At 49.1% G+C, this 21,082-nt stretch overlaps 1 protein-coding gene and 1 long non-coding RNA gene across 2 annotated transcripts; both read right to left on the bottom strand.

Moving 5' to 3' along the window:
* Positions 1–2,527: 2,527 nt before the first annotated feature.
* RND1 (Rho family GTPase 1) lies at positions 2,528–9,461 on the bottom strand. Its single transcript, NM_001046016.1, has 5 exons — positions 9,272–9,461; positions 8,423–8,510; positions 5,786–5,895; positions 4,574–4,708; positions 2,528–3,628 (listed from the first exon to the last, which is right to left on the bottom strand). Exons 1-5 carry the CDS (start codon positions 9,389–9,391, stop codon positions 3,383–3,385), a joined length of 699 nt encoding a protein of 232 aa, NP_001039481.1. The 5' UTR covers positions 9,392–9,461; the 3' UTR covers positions 2,528–3,382.
* Positions 9,462–13,125: 3,664 nt separating this feature from the next.
* LOC132345268 (uncharacterized) lies at positions 13,126–20,864 on the bottom strand. Its single transcript, XR_009494493.1, has 3 exons — positions 19,243–20,864; positions 15,044–15,141; positions 13,126–13,391 (listed from the first exon to the last, which is right to left on the bottom strand). It is a non-coding gene; the product is annotated as an uncharacterized lncRNA (long non-coding RNA).
* Positions 20,865–21,082: the final 218 nt, after the last annotated feature.

Genomic DNA, 21,082 nt, shown 5'->3' with positions numbered 1-21,082 from the left:
CTACTGCCCAACTCTGTGCTGGATACTTAATTACTTTACTTACTTCACTTGTTCTAACACTTTAAGATGGGCATTATCTGCATTTTAGTGATAAGGAGATTTGTGGCCCAGAAAGATTAATTATACCTTTGAAGTCCACATAGTTCAAAGAATGAAGCCAGGATTCAACTCCAAGTTCATTTAACTTCAGCGTAGATGCTGTCCCCATGTTCAGGCTACCATTCTCAATCATCTTTAAGATCAATAAATTGAGGCCCAGAAAACTGATTAAGCTTGTCCAAGTGCATAGAGGCAGAGTTCCCTAGTACTTGCACATAGCTTTCTCATGATACTTGTGAGACATTGAGTTTATTAAAGAATACTTGCAGGACTTCCCTGGCAGTCCTGTGGTTAAGACTCCATATCCAATGCAAACGGCAGGGGTTCTATCCCTGGTCAGGGAATTAAGACCCCACATGCCTAGCAGTGCAGCCAAAAAAAAAAAAAAAACATTTTTTTTTAAAAAGGATACTTGCATGGTTTGTCCTACCCTTGCTAGCTCTTTCACAAATATGCATCTTTGGAGATGGAGACAAAGGGACTACATTCTTTTAGGGTTCATAAGTATAGTCTCCTATTTCAGTACCACATGGCTAGCAGTAAATGACCCATGGAATTAGTTTAACACTGAGACTGGGTTTAAATCCTGACTCCACTATTTACTAGAGTACCATCTTGTGCAAGTTACATGGCATCTCTGGCTTTTCTATTTCCTCATTTGTAAAATAGGGATAATAAGACCATTTGCCTCACAGGATAGGAGAGCATGGGCTTCCCTGGTGGCTTAGATAGTTAAGAATCTGACTGCAATGCAGGAGACCCAGGTTCAATCCCTGGGTTTGGAAGATCCCCTGGAGAAGGGAATGGCAACCCACTCCAGTATTCTTGCATGGAAAATCCCATGGACAGGGAAGCCTGGCGGGCTATAGTCCATGGGGTCGCAAAGAGTCAGAGACAACTGAGCAACTAACACCACTACAACCATAGGATAGCAGACCAGTAAAAAGTCCATGTTCTGTAGAGAATAAACTACTGGTTACCAGTGGGGAGAGTGAAGGGGCAATATTGGTGTGGGGGGAAGAATATGGGATTATTTGAAATCATGTGTGTGAAACTTAAAAATTGCACAGCACTAAAGAATTTAAAGACATTCAATTTTTTTTAATAAAAAAAAATTAAATGGTTCATTTTTTTAAGTGCATGTTCTACAGCCAGGTTACCTGGATTTGTATCCAGGTTCTAATACTTTCTAGCTGTGTGGCCTTAAGCACATTAATCTCTCTGAACCTCAGTATTCCTGTCTGTAGAATGGCATTAGTACATCATAGGATTATCACAAGAATAAGTAACATAAAGAACTTATAAGCACACCTGACCCATAGTAAACATTTAATAAATGTTAGTTATTTTCATTTATGAGGTGAAATGTGATAATGTAGGGGGAAGAATTGTAAATTTGGGATCAGCATATACAAGCTATTATACATAGGGTGGATAAACAACAAGGCCCTATTGTAAAGCACAGGGAACTATATTTAATATCCTGTGATAAACCATAATGGGCAAGAAAAATAATATATAACTGAATTACCTTGCAGTACACTGGAATACAACATTGTAAATAAACTACCGTAAGATTTTTTTAATACTAAATCAAAAAAAATGTGATAAGGTAAAGCACTCAGCACAATGCTGAGCACATAGTAAGTACGCAATACACAGTAAATTTTTATTTCCAGTACAGTATGAACCTTAGAAAAAAGGAGCTATAGGCAGCTGAAGAGAAGAGATGATAAGGCCCCTGAGCTGCCATCAACAGGCCTTGGAATTAGAAGGTCAAGAAAGCAAAAGGCATCACCTCACCTTGAATTCAGAGGAGACCTGAACCCTTGGAACCTCCCAGCCTTGGCTTCAGCCTGTCCACTTTCTATAGGGGTGCGGTTGGCTCTCCATCTGATGCTTTCACTGGATTTTGTCTCTCTCCTCTAGACTCTCTAGAGCAATGGTTGTCAACCCCAAATGACTTTGCCCTGGGAGACATTTAGCAACATCTGGAGACATTTTGGGCTTCCCTGGTACTCAGATGGTAAAGAGTCTACCTGCAACGCAGGGGACATTTTTGGCTGGGACAACTCGGGTGCTATACACACCTAGCAGGGAGAGGCCGGGGATGTTGTTAGACATCCTCCTGTGCACAAGAGAGCCCCCACCACAAAGCATTAGCTACTCCAAAACGTCATTGGTTCCCAGGTTGAGAAACCCTGCTCCAGAGGTAAGGAGATCATCACTCGATTAGCAGGAAATGGGTGGGGAAAGGGATGAAGCAGGGATGTGGGGAGAGGGAGCAGTTCCTTGCTGGAGGTGCCAGGGAACAGTGGAGGCAGCCCCTCTGCAACGCACAGAAAGGACCCCAGCACCACTTTCTCCTCAGTATCGGAGACCAAAGGAAACCAAGAAAGAAACCAAGACAACGGAGTCAACTTCTTTGTATGTCTTATATATTTAATTAATAAATAGGTTTTCTTCTTTAAACACAGAACATAGAACAGATTGAAACACTCCCCCCTCCCCCCGACTCCAAAGACAAGAGTCTATAAAACAAATGCCAGCTATACTGCCCCAAGGGCAGAAAAAGTCTGGTGATCCCCACCCAGCCCTGCCTCCTGCAGCACCACCACCCCCACACTGCAAGAGAAGGGGGTCTGGGGCTTCTCCCTTGGACCCTGGGGACTCAGGTGAGAAGCATGCGAATGTATGATGTCACCTCTCCATGAGGCATGGGCTATGCAAAGATGAGGTTTCCTTCTCAGTGGCTCTGACCAGCTCCTGCCTTCCGATTTCAGTTACCAGTTATGAAGCACCTGGGCTCAGCTCCCAAGGGAGCTGCCTCTCGGCTTCCCCACTCTCCACTCCTCTGCAGCCTCCTCAGAGGGGAAGGGAAGGGCTCAGGGACCCCTCCCATCCCCTGGCCTGCATGGAAACGCTGTGTGGAAGAGGCATGATGCTGAAGTGAGGCTCCTGTAGGCCCCCAACCAAAGCCGTGAGGCCAGCATGCCCCCCAAACCCCCACACCTTTTCTGCCACTGGAGCAGAGGGCACTGGGGCAGCCGCCCCCTCCACCACCTAGTGCCTGGCTTGGGGTGTGATGGTTCTTTCTCAGTGTCAGGTCCTCAAGCCGGGCCTGGCTCTTTCCTTGTCTCGTTCCTGTCTCCTTCCGAGCCCTCACCGTGGCCATCTGAAAATCTCATGTCCAGAGTCCTAAATTGTCTCCTCCTCCCTCTCCCCGTGCCTCTGCAACCCAAGGGAGGAAGTGGGAGGTTGTCTCCCCTCTCCAACCCCCACTTCACATAATGGAACAGCTTTTGGCCTTTTCCTTCTTGAAGGTGGAAGAGATGAGTTCAGAACGGCTGGGGAGGTGGAGAAGTCGCTTGGAGAGGCTTCGGACAGGGCTCTTCGGGGGCATTGGGCTGGGTTTGTTCAGACACACCATGGATGCTGTCCGGAAGATGCTGTGGATACTCTTCTCTGACGTGAAAGCCGAGCCTTCCAGGTATATTTCTGCACCCAGCTGCTTGGCAATGGCACAGCCCTGCAGGGGGAGTGAGGTCATCCATGCAGTGATCCAAAATGGTTCTGAAACCCTGGTTTCTCAGGGTAGTGGTCCTCCCCAGGGCTGCTCCAAGGGACCCAACTGCCAGGCTCCCACCACCACTCTCTATTGATTATTTTCTGAAGGTGAAGCCTGACTGCACCTTAAAGTCATCTGGAACATTTTTAAACCATACTGATGCCAGAACAAGTAAATCAGAATTTCTGGGGGTAGACCTAGGAATTAGTATTTTTAAGAACTCCTCAGATGATTGTAATGTGAAAGACTGGTTTAAAGAAATGATCTTTACCTTCCCATGTGCATAAGAAATTATCCAGGGACTTAATTTATAATGTAACTCCATACTTTTCTCCCAGAATGACTCTGCAGATAAGGAGTCAGGAATTCTAACAAACACCTCTAGTGATTCTAATGAAGGTGGTCCACACATACACACAAAAAACCACTTGAGAAACACTGGCACACAGGAATGGCTCACCTGAAAAACTATAGTATGTGCCTGTGTGCATGCTAAGTCACTTCAGACGTGTCCAACCCTGTGCAACTCTGGATTGTAGCCCACCAGGCTCCTCTGTCCACAGGGTTCACCAGGCAAGAACACTGGAGAGGGTTAGCCATGCCCTCCTCCAGGGGATCTTCCTGACTCAAAGATGGAACCCATATCACTTACGTCTCCTGCACTGGCAGGCAGGTTCTTTACCACTAGCACCACCTGGGAAGTATGAATCTGAGCAAATTGGTATCCATTACCTCCGTCCAGGTAACTAGTTTGCTGATTACAGATGGCACCCCAGAATACCAATTCTCTCTTGCTATAGTGAAAGAGTGTGAGCAAGAGCCATTTCCCAAGCCCTCTCCTGTAGCCTTCCCCAGCTCAACTCCCAGCCCACACATGGGCCCTCGTGCACACACACACACACCTACCTGCTCATAAGAGATGGGTGCCTGCTTCTGGTGTGACAGCTCCATCAGAGTGCTCAGGTCTGTTCTCAGGTCGGTCTTACAACCAATAAGCAAGACACGGGTGCTGGGACAATAGTCAAGGATTTCCGTCCTCCACTGAAGAGCCGCGCAAGAAGATAGGAAGGAGGAAGGAAGGACAGTCAGTGGCTGACGGACACCCGGAGGAACCCAGTTGGCAACATCACATACACCATTCCGCTTATCCCCAGCCCAGCCCTCCCTGTGAGTCACAGCATCGCCACTGCACTAATTACATCATCTTCCTGCCCAGCCTTTGGGGTCACAGGAGTGCTGACCCAAGAGCCTGTCCCCAAATTCAATGGCCCAGTCTCCAAAGAGAGCACAGGGACAAATCTCTCACTCTCCGCCAAGCATATGGGGCATGGGTCCACCCCCTCAACCCAAAGGGCTGCACAAGTCCAGAAAGCCAAGAAGAAGCCAACCAGTCTCTTTCCAAGGGAAGGAGATAATCCCAGAGTCTTCTGGGAAACTGGGCTAGTTACACAAGGCTTCCTGGGACTCCTCAGTATGGGTAGACCTTACTACCATGAATGAGGCATTTCCTACCAACAGTTCAGCTCACGCCTGCCTGGCTAAGTCCCAGAAGGCCTGGGATCAAGGTCTGTAAAGCTGCCACCCAAAGGCCCCTTCTCCAACCCTCAAACCATATCACCAGAAAGTTCCCTACTCTCAACCCTCACTTCCTGAGTCTCCAGCACCACCCTCCCCTGCTGGGCCTCTGGCAGATCAGTGCAGGATAGGGGCAAAGGCAGGATGAAGAGGGACTGGAGATCTGGGTTTAGTTCCAGTGTTTAGTCGCTCAGTTGTGTCTAACTCTTTGCGACCCCATGGACTGTAGCCTGCCAGGCTCCTGTGTCAGTGGGACTGTCCAGTCAAGAATACTGGAGTGGGTTGCCCTGTCCTCCTCCAGGGAATCTTCCTGATCCAGGAATTGAACCCGTGCCCCTGCATTGGTAGGCGGATTCTTTACCACTGAACCACCTGGGAAGCCCCTCTGGTCCCAGAACTGTAGCTAATGGTGTGGCCTCGGGCAAATCTCTTCCTTCCCTGGCCTCAATTTCTTCCTATACAAGAGGGGTTAGATGACAAGGTCCCAAGATTCCTTTTTGTTCTCCAGCTGAGCTAGAGATGGTAGAATTCATTCAGTCTTACCTTCTTGAGTGCACTGTCCACAGTCTCTGGACGGCTGATATCAAAGCACAGTAATACTGCGTCTGAGTCACTGTAGCAGAGTGGACGGACATTGTCATAGTAGGGAGACCCTGGTAGCGGGGAGAGAGAGCTGATGGTAAATCATGGCACTTTCCCTCCCCTAGAGGCCTAAACCCAAAGAGCACGCTTGGTCCCTTAAGGGAGAGGGCCCCACCTATCTCCCAGGGGAACGTGCTGCAATGGGAAGCTTGGGACCTGACCACCTGCCAAGAGACAGTGCAAGGTCATCTTCCTTAATCCTGAAAAAGGGAAAGGGGCAAAATAAAAGGGAGGTGAAGTATAATCGGGCCCTGTCTGGGTCTCCTACAGTGGGCTTCATTGAAGGTCCACCAGTTTTCCGAGTCCCTGGGGAAGCGGCTCCTACTCGTGCAGAGAGATCAGGCCTTGTTTAAGGTCTCTTTTCTAGAGTCTGCCTGCTGTCTAACCTCTGCTCCTGGCTTCTGCTTCAGGGTCTCCCCAGTGAAGAAACACATCTGCCTGTTATATAACTGGCTGCCCTGCTTCTTTGCCATGGGGTCAGAACTCTAGGAGGCAGGCAGGGGAGGGAGAGCATCAGGAATTCAGGGTCCCACTGGTCCTCCCACCCAAATCAGCTTACACTGGAAAGAGCAAAAGGAAAGCTGCAGCCCCCTGTCCCAAGATCTCAGGGAGGCATTCTCAAAGACAGCAGCACCAACAGCTGGGATTTAGAGGCTCTCGAATAAGGGTCCATGGCTGGGAGGGGAGTAGGCAGTGCAGACCCAGGTGGTGCAATGTGGGAGAAGGCTGGGGGTTGAACCTGCCCCCCTCCACCCTGGAGAAGGAACAGTAGCAGCTTTGGAACCCAGACAATCCGTGCTCAGAATAGCAAGCAGCCCCTCTCCCTGAACCGCAATCGCCATGGAAACTGGGGGGAATCCAAGCTGAGGCAGGGGGGTGGTTGTTCAAAAAAAGGGAGTAGAGGGGAGTTGGGATAACTGCCTGCTCCTTCAGTAATCAACCCCCATCCCTCTCTGAGGGATAAAGTGGGGTCTCATCACAGTATCACTGAGCAAAAGGAACACTGCAGCACTGGGGAAGGAGGAGAGGAGGCCTCCTTTCTGGCTCTAAGCGATCCCCCTCCTCTAAGACCAGCAAGTGAATAATGGCCCCAGTGCTGGGAAGCCCCATCCCACACACCCCTGCCATTCCTCCTTCCTTACGGGCATCTCATTTGAAAGAGGGAGTTTGAGGCTGAAGGACAGCCGGCATCCTTTTGGAACTTGGGGGGTGAGGATGCGGCACAGGGAACAGAGACCACCTTGCTGATTTTCCATTATCTGAACTGGGATTCAAGGACTGCATTCTGACTGTGGGAGGAGGGGGAGGGGCTCTTTGGGGACGGTGGTAGTGAAAAGAGACGAGCTGCAGGAAGATTCTGGGAAGATTGAGAGGTGGGCAGAGTACAGCAGATGAAAAACCATGTATCATGCAGCCAAGCTGCATTCCAGCTCAATCCAGCCAGCATAGCACAGTCCAGATAATCAGAATCCTGGCTCCCAACCCCTGGAACTGCAACAGAGGGAAGCATATCAGGTGGAGGAATTTCTGTCCTGGTTTGGGGAGTGGGGAGCAAGGGGGTGTCTCATTTTCTGATTACCCATATCCTACCTCCAGTCTTTCCAATCCTCAAAATTGGATGATGGGAATAATAGATCTTTGGAGGAGTAGGATGGCATATTTATATGTAACAGGAAACCCCTAGTGATTTATAGTTCCTCTTTAAACTCAGCATTTTTGAAGAGAAATGGATTTTATTTTCTTTCTCATATTTCTGGCTTTCAGTCCTTAATTATGATTCTGAGCTCAGTCTAGAAAGGGGGTCAGAGTGAAAAGCAAAGGATAGCCTAGCACTGAAGGTTTAGGGATGAGAGACTTAAAACATTGCTTTCCACATTCCAGAAAGATAGAGCATCTTCTACCTCAGCCTAGTCAGAGCCAACACCCCCCTGCTATGTACAACATGACCATGACCCATATTGAGCCCCCACCCTCCAAAACACTGACGATGCATCGCTTCATCCCTCAGCCGCAGAGGTATGACAGTGGGGCTGAGCTGCGGCAGGCAGGCAGGCAGCAGTGGCCAGAGACGAAATGCAGAAGAGAAAACTGAGTCAGGAGCAACATTTCCCCCCAAACAGACTTGTCTCCCTGCCACAACCACCACTGCCTCCTGCCTTTTATTTGGCTTTGCTCTGGGGCAGTAAAGGCTGTGAGTGCGTGTGTTGGGTGGCAGAGTGTGGAAATGCAGAAGCCCTAACTGCCTCCTCCAGTAGTCTTCTGGGGTCCATTCACCTCCCCATTCCAGCTCTCTAAAGGATGGAGCCAGACCAAGAAAAGTGATAGCTTCTGGGGTTCATCCATTCTGCACCCCTGGATGAGCCAACTGAGTTAGCCAAGCCCCACCCCCACCAAAGAATCTTCAGGTCTCTTATTTTCAGTTTACAGGCAAGCACCATACTCCTTCTCCCCGTCAGAGAGAAAAACAATTTCTAAGAGACAGCAACTGCAACAGACCAGTGGGGGTGGGAAAGGGGCACTTGGGGTCAGCAGTCTTACCTGAAGTGTCCCAGAGACTGAGCTCCACTCTCTGTTCCTCTGTCTCCAAGCAGGCTGTGTAATTCTCAAACACAGTGGGCACGTATGTCTGTGAAAAGAGAGGAACTATTCACACCTTGGACGTACCAACCCTCAGAACCCTCCAGTTAGTTCTGGCTACACAAGAAGCCACTCACCCTAGTGAGACACTAACATGGCAGGAAAGGAGAGGATACCTGGGGCAGGAGGGACCACATGGGACAGGAGAGATGGGTGTAGAGGCTCAGGCACTTTGCTCCATCAAAGTGAGAAATGTAAAAGACTTCCTGCCAGGGACAATCTCCCCATTGTCGGTCAGGGAGACACCACAGACAGACAGACAGACAGACACACACCACACACACGGATTCCTCTTGTCCCCAGATTTGCCTGTCTTCAAATTTCAGAGCCACACATCAATTCTAGCTCTTTTTCTCCCCACAGGTCCCTTGGACCAGCAGGGCGGCAGAAGCCTGCCTGGGGACAAGCGCACAGAATGGGTGAAGGGACGGCAGGTATTACGTCAAGAAGAAACCCCTGACTCTCAAATGCCTCCAGTTCCCTCTCCCAAAAGCAGACTCCAGGATGGAGAGAGGTAGGAGGGGATTTGATCAGGGACCTATGGGTGAAGAGGTGAGGAGGAGCCAGCTGGGCGGCAGAAGTGGAACAGGTCTCAGGGGAAGCTAAGGCAGGGCGGTCCTCCAGCCAGAAAGCGGCTGAGGATGGGGAGGGTGGGGTGGGATGAAACAGCTCCCCTGGGCAGGTGGGAATCTACCCGCAGCAGCAGGCGGTCAAGAGGAAAGGTGGCCAGCGGGCGGGCGAGCAACTCACCTCGGGATAGCAGTCCTTCGCCAACACCTGTAACATTGCTGTCTTCCCACATTGCACATCCCCCACCAGAACGAGCTTACATCTGGCCACGACTGGCTGGGGGGCCCGTCTCTCCTTCATGGCTGCAGCCTCCGCGGGAGCTGGACTCGGAGAGGGTTATGCCAGGTGCGTCTCAGCACACTACCACCCGGATTCCCTGCCTCTCTCCAACTGAGAAAGAGGCCAGTACGGCCACCTTATATTGCCCTGGCTGAGCCAATCACAAGAGAAGGCGGACTCTGTCACAGCCAATCCCTGAAGTGGGATCCCCTCTAGCAGCCAATGGCAGGAGGATCTGAGTCAGAACCCTCTTCTTCCCTTCCCTTTCTCTTAAAGCTGCACCGTTTCTTGCTTCCTCTGAAAGGGAATTCCCACGTTGTTTTGCGTTTCTATCGGGATTGGGGTTGGGGGAAATCAACCAAACTTTAATGGTCTTGAGTGTCCACCAATTAGTGTCAAAAACAACAAACTAGCCAAGAATGTGGATAGTGAAGTCAAGCTGGAATTGTCCCAGGAGAACAGGACTTGCCTAAATTGAGGACTGGTGGCACTTCCCTGGGGAAGGGGTGGTCCCAGAAATCTCTGACCCCTTTGTTCCATCCAATCCCCACTCGGACCACTTCCCACTTCTGGCTTCTCTTCACAGAAGCTCCTGCTGGACCCCCTCATCAACTCGGTTGGACCCCTTTCAACACCCAAGTCTCTTCCTCAGAAATCACCTTCACTAAAAAGTACATAAATTAAACAACCTTCTTGCGTCATCTGGAAAAAACCCACAGAGCTTCTGACCCAGAGATGGGCACAGAGAAAGGAATGAGGGAGTCTGGCTAGTGGGGAGGGGTATGAAGAGGGCAAAACAAACAAAGTTGCTGTCTGTTTGGCCAGACAACCTCTCACCCCAGGCCTAGCAGGAGCTGCTTTAGGGGTGTTTGTTCTACCTCTTGGGTTCAGCTTCCTGGATGAATCAGGCACAGGTCCAGTTTCAGGTTGACACCTACTGACGCTGCTGTACTGCGTGTGTCAGCTGGTTGAAGTCCAGACTGGAAGAATGGGCCTGGGACTTTGGGATTCCGAAGCTGAAGGGCAAAATGAGGTTGAGATGAGCTACGTAACTGCCTGCCAGCCCTTGGCCCTGAGAGCCCTTCATGTTACCGCCTCTCCACTAGACAGAACCAGCTTGAATAACCTACTGATTATTCAGGAACCTAAACAGTCTAGATCAGGCCTCCTGGGGGATCAGGGATTGAAGTGAGACTGACCCTGGGCAAAAGCGGAGCACTCCAGACTTCTTCTCTAGGTCCCTTCACCTTGTGAAGCCCAGTGCCTCTGGAGCACAGGCTGAGCCGTATTCCCTTTGAGCTTTACTCTGACTTGCCATCACTGCTACCCCACTGGGGCAGGGAGGGGGGTGTGTTCCCTGTTACATACGATGTTTAAAATCTTCCCTGGTCCCAAAGGGACAGGATTGCCAACGCCCTCTATAGACAGGAGAATGGAGAGTATTTTGAGACTGTGGCCTAATCAATGTGCGTGCATGCTAAGTAGCTTCAGTCTTCAGCGTCTGACTCTTTGCAATACTGTGGACTGTAGCCCACCAAACTCCTCTGTCCATAGCATTCTCCAAGCAAGAACACTGGAGTGGGCTGCCATGCCTTCCTCTAGGGGATCTTCCTGACCTAGGGATTGAAACTGCATCTCTTATGTCTCCTGCATTGGCAGGCGGCTTCTTTATCACTAGCACCACCTGGGAAGCCCCAACAGAGGTGGTCAATCAGTTGTGTCCAACTCTTTGGGACCTCCCAGACTCCACGGACTGTAGCCAGACAGGCTCTTCTGTCCATGGAATTCCCAGGTAAGAATACTGGGGTTGGTAGTACTCCCTTCTCCAGGGGATCTTCCCCACCTAGGGATCAAACCTAGGTCTCCTGCGTCTAGTCCAAGTTGCCTGGCTGAGGGTCCTGGGGCTAAGTCCTGCATTGTCCTCTGCCCTAAGGCCCCCCTTCCAGGGATCAGGGATCACTTCAGGGAATCTCCAGGGTAGAAAGACAGTTACCGGGTGATACCATTGGCTGGTTACCCTCCTCTCCCAGGCAGGCTCTCTGGAAGCTTCTTTTCCCCTACCATTCCCCAGGTCTCATCCTCAGCCCTAAGATAATGTTCTGTCTATAGAATTTGTCCTCTTTCTGCCCTTTTGCAGCAGCCTGACAGCCTCTCTGAGCTGCCCATAAACATGGTTTGGGAGTGTTCCAGGAACAGCTGTAAGATCACAGACTGCCTCAGCCTGGAGTCCTCTCCCTCAGCATGACTTTTTCCTGGTGTCTCCCTCCCTCCGTCTCATCCGAACTCAGTTCTGGAAGCACCAGTGGGGTTCCCATACAGCCTCTTAACCCTTAACTGGGTTCCCTCCAATGGCAGCCCCAAAGGCTTTATCCCTCTCTCTCCCCATGTTCTCTCCCAGCCTCCCCCTACACGGACCCCCTCCCGAGGCACTCCGAATAATATTCAAATAAGTAAAAACTGTTCTTGCTATGCAAACAACTTCCTCTAACAAGATTGCCACTCCTGAGGTCCACTGAGGTAGAAATTCGGGGAACTGGTGCTAACACTGCTTCTTCCCTGAGCAGTTGCATTTCAGGAGAGGAAAGCAGAAAGCCTGAGCCATGAGACAGAGCAGCCCCCATCATGGGGCCTCCTGGGGATCAGGGCTGAAGTAAAACTGACCTTGAGCAGAAGGGAGAGCTCTCCAGACTTCTCTAGGTCCCTCCACCTTGTCAAGATGTGTCTCCGAAGATATTTTGTGGGTCACATGTTTATGAATTATGGTGGGACATGTGGGGGGTGTGTGTATTCAGAAGGCAGTGTGGCAACATGAAAGGAGGATGGAACCAAAATTCAGCTGGTCTAGATGTTGGACCAGCTCGGTCCTTAACAAACTATGTGTGTTTGGGTTAGTCTCTCTGGGCCCCTAATTCCTTGAATGTAAGGTGAAAGGTTTGGACTAACGAAGGGGTTTTTAGCCTTTTTTTTTTTTTAAGCAGTTAGACTACCTCCCCCAAGTTTGTTTAAACCTCTTCCATGTATCTTTATTTAAAAATCCAAAGCCAGAGTAATAATTGTATAATGTTGTTTTTTCCTATAAGACCGACTCTTTGCAACCATGTGGACTGTAGCCCGCCAGGCTCCTCTGTCTGTGGAACTCTCTAGGCAAGAATATTAGAGTGGGTTGCCATTCCCTTCTCCAGGGGATCTTCCTGACCCAAGACTCAAATCCAGGTCTCCTGCACTGGCAGGCAGATTCTTTACCACTGAACCACCAAGGAAGCCCTCCTATAAGAGCAGGAAAATTTAAAACAAGGTTATACTTGAAAACATTATCCTAAGGTGAAAGAAGCTAGTCACAAAAGGCCATATATTATATGATTTCACTTGTATGAAGCATCCAAAACAAATCCAAAGACACAGAAAGGAGATTAGTAGTTGTCTAGGACTTGGAGAAGGAAATGGCAGCCCACTCCAGTGTTCTTGCCTGGAGAATCCCAGGGACGGGAAGCCTGGTTGGCTGCCGTTTATGGGGTCGCAGAGTCGGACACGACTGAAGCGACGCAGCAGCAGCAGGGCTGTAAAAGCTGTGGGGGAATGTAGAATGTCTGCCAATAGGTGTGAGGTTTCTTTCTGAGGTGACAAAACTCTTCTAAACTTGATTATGGTGATGGTTGTACAACTCTGTGAATATACTAAAAACCACTGAATTGTTTAAATTGGTGAGTTGTATGGTATGTGAATTAAATCTTGATAAAGCTGTTACTTTTTCTGACATTTTATTTATTTATTTATTTTTGGCTGTGCTGGGTCTCTGTTGCTGTGCGGGCTGCTCTCTAGTTGCGATGAGCAGGCTTCTTATTGCAGTGGCTTCCCTCGTGTCAGAGCACGGGCTCTAGAGCACAGGGTCGGTAGTTGTGGTCACGGGCTCAGCTGCTCCTCGGCATGTAGGATCTTTCCAGACCGGGGCTGGAACCATGTCTCCTGCATTGGCAGGTAGATTCTTTACCACTGAGCCACCAGGGAAGTCCAAAGCGGTTACCTAAAAAATAAATAAGTAAGTTTATAATTTCAAATTTTCTTTACAATCTCCTTTAACTTGTTTTTTTTTCCTTAAAAAAAACTTATTGTGTGGAGATGTTCAAACATTTAAAGAAATACAAAAATACAACGAACCCATCTGTAACCATCACCCAGCTCCAACAATCATCCTCACAACCCTACTTCATCTCTACCCCACCCAGCTTCTCCCTGTACACCTCCTCACTGGACAACTGTAAGACAAATTTTGGATGTCATATCATTTAATCCATAGAGATTTCAGTACTTATCTGAAAAATAAAAAGATTCTTCATTAACATAATCAAAATACCATTATTCCCACTAAAAATAAATAATTCCTTAAAAATCACCAAATAGTCAGTCAGTGCTAAAATTTCCCCAATTGTGTCATTCATTGATTTAGTTAAATTGGAATCTAAACAAAGTCCACTCACTGAATTTCATTGGTATGGCTCTTAAGCATCTTTTATTTCATAGGTTCCATTTCCTTTTTTTCCCCTATAGTTTACCTGATGAAGAAACCACATTGTTTATTCTACAGTGTCTTCCATATTCTGGATTTTGCTGATTGCATCTCCATGGTATTGTTAACATACATTAAACACTTTTACAAATTACATCTCATGCAGTATCCCCAAACACAAAAAGATGAAAAACAAAACTTCAGTGGTTAAATCAGAATTAGGGACTTGGGATGGGACTCACTCAGCCTCCCAGGGTACTTCTAGGGGACAAACTCCAGGGAACACAATTTAAAAGCCACTAGCCTGGATATCGTGTGCATGCGTGTGTGTGTATGTGTTTGTGTGTGTGTGTGTGTGTGTGTACCACACCTTCAAAGCTCAGGGCTGTCCTATCTTTTTTTGACTCTGATTACTCTGATAAGGTCCTTATCTAGGACAGTGACGTAATACACCAAGGTGTTCAGGGTGGTAGCAAATTCAAATCCACTCTGACTCTTAGCACAGAGTACACAAACCCAGGACTTTCTCTGCCCTAGGGATCCTTACAAAGAGCTCCCAGGGACACTGCCACCTGTGTCCCCCAGGAGTCTAGAAGGCAAGGCCCACTCACCCCTCCTTAATACAACTCAGGGGCTCCACTTCTCAGTTCTAAACCATAACTTCTCATGATCTCAGGGATCTCTGGCTCCTAGCCATGGGAATACCTGACCCTTCGACGGGGCCTTTTAGCTGGAGCACTCTACTAGAGTGCTAAACAGGATTTTAAGACTCAGTCCCCATCTTCATGGAGTTTACAGCTTATGAGGAGGAGATAAAACAAGAGCCTGGCAGGTAACTGAAACAAGCACAGTAGGAGTGTTGAGAAGGGAGAGGTCAGATCTGGTTAGGTGATCTTGGAAGTCTGATCTAAGAGAGTGGTTTCTCCTGGGCCTCAATTTTAATACAAGACTGGAGACGGCAAGACTTCCCTGTTCCAGTGGTTAAGAGTCCTCCTGACAATGCAGGGGATGTGGGTTCAATCCCTGCTCTGGAAACTAGCATACCCATATGCTGTGAAGCAACTAAACCAGAGCACTGTGACTACTGAAGCAAGTGCTACCGAGAGCTGCAACTAAGACCCAAGGTGGTCAAATACATAAACAGACAACATTATTTTTTTTTTAAATACCGGAGAGGAGAGATGCAGGAAAATTCTCAGCTCGCCCAAGGACTGAAGAATCAATGTAACCAGCTGAAGCAGATGATTCAGGGGGTGGGGCAGTTTGCCTGAGAACATAATTAGGAAAGGGAATGTGGTACTAAAATATCATAAAATACACTTAAAAACCAAAACGTAGGAGTTCAGAGTTTTAAAAAATACGCACAAGTATACTTGTATGTTTTTTCTTGATTGTCAGTGCCCTCCAGCCGAAGACTACCAGCAGACACTTACAGTCAAACAGAATTGGGTTTGTGAACTCATTTCATCAAGGAGAAGAACACACACCAACTGTGGGGCATCCAGGAAAAGGCTTAGGATTTGGACTTCAATTTGCAGATTTGGGGAGAGGTCAGGGAAGCAGCAGAGAAGGCAATGGCACCCCACTCCAGTACTCTTGCCTGGAGAATCCCATGGACGGAGGAACCTGGTAGGCTGCAGTCCATGGGGTCCGAAGAGTCGGACTCGACTGAGCGACTTCACTTTCACTTTTCACTTTCATGCATTGGAGAAGGAAATGGCAACCCACTCCAGTGTTCTTGCCTGGAGAATCCCAGGAATAGGGGAGCCTGGTGGACTGCCGTCTACAGGGTCGCACAGAGTCAGACACAACTGAAGTGACTTAGCAGCAGCAGCAGTAGCAGCAGGGAAGCAAGGTTGCCCTGGGTTAGAGGTTGTCAGGAAGCTGGTGGATTCTACAATTGGGTAACTTTTTTTTTTTTTTTAGTTCTATTTTTTTGGCTGTGCCGCACTGGCATGGAGGATCTTAGTTCCCCAACCGGGGACCTAATTCATACCCCCTGCAGTGGAAGCACAGAGTCTTAACCTCTGGACCGCCAGGGAAGTCCCTACCTTCTCAGTTCTAAACCATAGTGGTACCTTAGTAAATAAGAATGAAGCAAGACTAACGCTGTGACTGGTAAAGGAGCATCAGCCACTCGTATGAGCTAGAACAGGGGGATGTTTGTTCATTTTTATGGGTTGGACAATTTCTTGTTTTTGTCTGTGTTTGGATGTGACTACAGCGAGGTCTTGTTCTTGATCTATTTAGGTCATTGGGTAGCCTTGCTTGATGTTGATATTCTGTGAAAGTGTTATATTCCATAGGAGAAAACCAAAGATTAGCTGTGAAGGCCAGGCCCACTCCTGTGGCTTTTCTCTTTCTTGGGCTCTTCTGCTCCTCTTCCCGAGCGCTGAGTGTTGTATGAGTCTAGTGAGCGATTAGAAGCAGAAACAAAAGGAAAATGGAGAATTTTCTTGGAAAACTTCCTAGAGGAAGTAGCATTGAGCTATGGTTAAAATAAGAATAAGATGCTGAGAGGTTGGTAGTATGTAGGGAATGATCTAGGGAGTTGGGATGATGTGGAAGCAAGAGATGGAAAAAGAGGACCAGTGAATGCATGTGTGTGTGTGTGTGTGTGTGTGTGTGTATAAAGGCCTATACAGGAAGAGACAGAAATAAAAGCTACCTGAACTAGACTAAGAATTAGGAGGGAAAAGATGGCTGAGGATGGGGCAGGAAGGGAAACAGGGACCCAGTAAAGACAGTGGTCCTGGGGAAACCTTGTTCTGCCTGGTCTGGACTGAGCTGTGGGCTGGAAGTGGGGGACAGAGGAGCAGTGTGTGGCCAGAGTGTAGCCACCATTCCTGAAACAGGTACCTGGATCAGAGGACCCTGGTAAGACTGCAGCAGGTAGGGCTTCCTGCCTTCTTTTGCCACCACCAAGGCTTGGTCAGGGCCAAGGTGCTAGGGGCCGTCATGCTGGGGGAAGTCTAAGGAAGGAGAGGCGCTCAGGAACATGGGAGTGAGCCGGGAAGCGATGAGAACGCTGAGCCACACATATCCCCTTTCCAGTTTCCCAGGTCCAGCCACTTCCTCATCCGCTAGTGTAGCAACTCCCCCGCCCTCCTCTGGGCCTCCTTCTGCAACCCTTCATTACAGCCTCCCGGGGATCTTTGTGTGCCCCCTCTCCTGGGTCCCTCCAGGAGGTCCTTCTTGATCTGGCAAGGTGGACAGAAGTATAACTTTCCTCTGCCTCCCCCCAACCCAATTTCTTGCCAGCAAAAGCAAGGCAAATCTGTTTTGGTGGAAGAGTAACTATAAGGAGATTCAGTTTATCTATTTCTAAAAGGCAAGATTAAAAACAAAACCAAGAAACTACATGGGTCATGTCCAGTCTCCGCTTAAGTCTTATGGGGTCAGGTTCATTTTGAATAACATCCAGTTGCTTTCAGAACCATGCATGACTTGTCTTGCCCTTGTATTCTTCCCCTCTCCCACTGTGCTCCAGCCATGCTGAACCTTTGCTTCCTCCAATCAGGGCTCTCAAATTTTCTATCACATGTCATAGTCAGAAATCTGTTACGGGAATTTTTCTGGTGGTCCAGTGGCTAAGAGTCCATGTTCCCAATGCAGGGGACATGGGTTCAATCCCTGGTCAGGGAACTAGATCCCACGTGCTTCAACTAAGAGTTTGCCTGCTGCAGCGAAAATTGAAAACACCATATACCACAACTAACGGGATCTTCCCAACTCAGAGATCGAACCGGGGTCTCCTGCATTGCAGGCAGATTCTTTACCACCTGAGCCACCAGGGAAGCCCCAACTAAAATCCAGCACAGCCAAATAAATAATAATAATAATAAACACTTTTAAAAAAGAAACACGTTACATCACAGCCCAAAACATAGACACATTCACACTTTATCTACACATACAGTTACATATAAATATATATTTATCGCACACACACACACACACACATACTACACTAGCGGATGAGGAAGTGGCCGGACCTGGGAAACTGGAAAGGGAGTATGTGTGGCTCAGCCTTCACATCATTTCCAAGCTCACTCCCATGTTCCTGAGTGCCTTTCCTCCCTTAGACTTCCCCCAGCATGACAGCTCCCTATGAAATTAAAGTTCCTGGGGAAAAAAAAAAAGAACATTAAAGTTCCCCAAACAGTCACCTTTACCAAGTACCATGTACTCTGCTTGTACCTGGGAACCTTTAGCTGCATTCCATCTTCCGGAGCACCCTGCTCCTTGATGGTCCCCACTGGTATCCCTTCATCCCTTAGATCTGGGGTTTTAGTGTCATCTGCCCAGAGAACTCACCTTGACTGAAGTAACCACTTGACAATTCCCTTTCATGTTCTCTGGCATTGGTCACCACGATCTTTTTCTGGCATGTGTTTTTTGTGTACCTATTTTTGTTGTCTTTCTCCTCCACTCTGGTATGGCAGACTCGAACGTGTGCTTGCTGAGCCGCTGCAGTCACATCCAGCTCTTTTCGAGCCTATGGGCTGCAGCCCGCCAGGCTCCTCTGTCCGTGGGATTCCCCAGGCAAGAATACTGGAGTGGGTTGCCATGCCCTCCTCCAGGGGACCTTCCTGACCCAGCAATCGAACCTGCATCTCTTACGTTGCCTCTTGGTGGGGTCTTTTCAGTACCATTTCCTGCCATATCCCCAATGTCTAGAACAGTATCTGGAACCCAGCAGGGGCTCAGTGAATGTGGACAGATGGAAGGAATGACCCTGACCCGGACTCTCTCTCTTTGGGCCTCAGCATCCTTATACAAAATATGAGTCTGGACTTGCTCTCTGGGAGCCTCCCGGCTCACCCCCAGTCCAGTCTTCCAGGGCACGCCAGGGGATGCGCCCCAGACAACCAGAGTCTGGCATGGGTGGGACTGCGAGGGTCAGGCAGTCACCCCTTAACCCACAATCCTGTTTACTGATGAGGACAAACACGGAGGAAGGACAGATATTTGCTTCCAGGTTAGTGAAGGCCAAGGGCATAAACCCCGGCACAGAGCAAATAGTGGAAAGGCAGACCCGAAGCCAGCCAGACATAGAGGAGAGCCGCCACGGCTGTCCTGTGTGCTGGGCTCCACCTGCACTGTCTCACTCAGTCCTCGGTCCTCCGAGGGTCCAAGAGGTGCTATGGGACTTCATTAGCATCTCTGCTCCGGAGTCAGCCCCGCTAGCTTGAGAACCAGACTCCACACATCCAGAGGCCACACAGGTAGAGACCCCAGGCTCAGATCATGAGGCCCGGGTTCGAATCCTGGTGCCAGCCATTCCCAGTTATGTGAACTGGGTGAATTACTCCATCTTTCACTGAGCTTTGGTTTTTCTGAAATGGGGGTGGCAATACTGCATTACCTTGTGTTCTTTCCACCACTTCCTGGGGATGGGACTCTTAAGCAAATCAGGAGTCTCCACTGGGTTTGCCAACCCATCTGACCCCCTGGGCCTCCGGGCCTCTGGCCGCAGCGCGTGGGTTGAAAGCCTTGGCCCACGTTCAGTGGGCTGTGGTCTGCGTCCATGTCCAGGGCCCAGCACCGACTGCCTTGTGACCTTAGGCAACCTCTGTGAGCCTTGGCAGAGATTTCGAATTTCTTGAGCCAGGGTTTCACGCACAGCTGGGACATGCTTCTGCTCGCCAGTTCCTAGACGCTCCAACCCCAGCACTTCCTCTTCCCTGAGGGAGAGAAAACAGAATGTGACACAGAGAGCCCTGAAGTCTGTTATTATTATTAAAAGCCTTTCCTTCCCTCTTCCAGTTTTCTCCAGACTGGATAATCCAAATCCTTGTCTCTTGCCTTCACAAGAGAAAACCCTGAGCCCTCCCCCGGCACCTCTCCTGCGCCACCTCTGGACGTCACCTGTGTCTTCAGGCGGCAGTGAGTCCAGCTCAGGGCTCTGATTGGCAGGGGACAGGGTTGAATGAAAGAGGCCTGAGAAACAGCCCTGCGTCCTGGAGGACCCTCAGGTCCATTATTAAGGCCTTTGCCACCTGCAAGGCACCTGAGCTCCGCACTCTCCTTGCATTATTTCACTTCAACCTCGCTACAACTCTGGTTGTTTAGTCGCTCAGTTGTGTCTGACTCTTTTGTGACCCCATGGACTATAGCCTGCCAGGCTCCTCTGTCCATGGAATTCTCCAGGCAAGAATACTGGAGTGGATTGCCATTCCCTTCTCAAGAGGATCTTCCCAACCCAGGGATCGAACCCACGTCTCTAATGTCTACCGCATTGGCAGTCAGGTTCTTTACCACTAGTGCCACCTGGGAAGCCCACTGAGCCTTAGGTAAGTGCTATTTTATTGATGATGAAGCCTAAACCTAATTGGTGGGGTGTGGGCTCCTAGATTCACTGGACTCCCCAGCTCCTCCTTTGAATCAGGTGCTGTCACAGTGGGATGAGCCCTGAACCACAGAAATAGAGTGGCTCTTCTGAAGGGAGGGAAAAGAATGCCACAGTGGGGAAGCTTCCCACTGTGGGAAAACAAGAGGGAAACAAGACAAAAGTATAGAAAGGATGTAAGACCCAGAAGGTTCACATTACAGTCAACATTTACCAGTGTTGAGGGGATGGGAGAGGCGGTAATGCGAGATGGATGGGATAAGGCTGGAAATTCTCAACAGAAGGTAAGGATGGGTGGGGTGGGGCAGGGTTGAAGAATGGTCACGGTCATGGAAAGAATTGCCCTCACCCCCACGCCTATGAAGATCCGAAAGATCAGGAAGGTGCTAGTGTGTGAGCTGTGTTTATTTTTTCCGAAGTCTAAAAATACAGCGAAAAGGAAACACACACACACACACACAAACTAACCTAACCAGAAATGGGAAAAAGTGGTCACAGCAACAGCTGAGAAATCGGAGTCAGGAATTTCAGGAACCCGGATAACTCGGTTACTGGAGCTTGGAAATTCCACCTCATGACGAGCTCCTGAAAGCTGCCAACTTCCGATCAGAGTCTGGAGCACTTTCCAGCAGTCTGGGGTGGGGCGGACAGGGAGGAGGGAGGAGGAGGTGAAAGCCTTCTACCGAGGGCTGACCTGTCATCTTGAGGGGCTGTGGGTGTGGAACGAATAAGGGGTAGGGTCCTCCATTTAGCCCCCTCTCATAGTAATAATAACTGTAACAAGAATAACCCCTTACCAAGTGTTCATCATCTTTCAAAGTAAGAATTATGAACCCTACTCTACAGATGAGGACTT

Source organism: Bos taurus, chromosome 5 (genome assembly GCF_002263795.3).
Source record: "Bos taurus isolate L1 Dominette 01449 registration number 42190680 breed Hereford chromosome 5, ARS-UCD2.0, whole genome shotgun sequence".
Classification (NCBI taxonomy): domain Eukaryota; kingdom Metazoa; phylum Chordata; class Mammalia; order Artiodactyla; family Bovidae; genus Bos; species Bos taurus.
This window is presented reverse-complemented; position numbering and strand designations above follow the sequence as displayed.

Excerpts from the sequence above, each read along its gene's own strand:
- RND1 (NM_001046016.1), bottom strand. The coding sequence starts at position 9,391 with ATGAAGGAGAGACGGGCCCCCCAGCCAGTCGTGGCCAGATGTAAGCTC. Across the intron at positions 5,896-8,422 it reads CAGTCTCTGGGACACTTCAG|GGTCTCCCTACTATGACAAT; the intron begins GTAAGACTGCTG and ends CCCCGCTACCAG. Across the intron at positions 4,709-5,785 it reads TGGACAGTGCACTCAAGAAG|TGGAGGACGGAAATCCTTGA; the intron begins GTAAGACTGAAT and ends GCGGCTCTTCAG.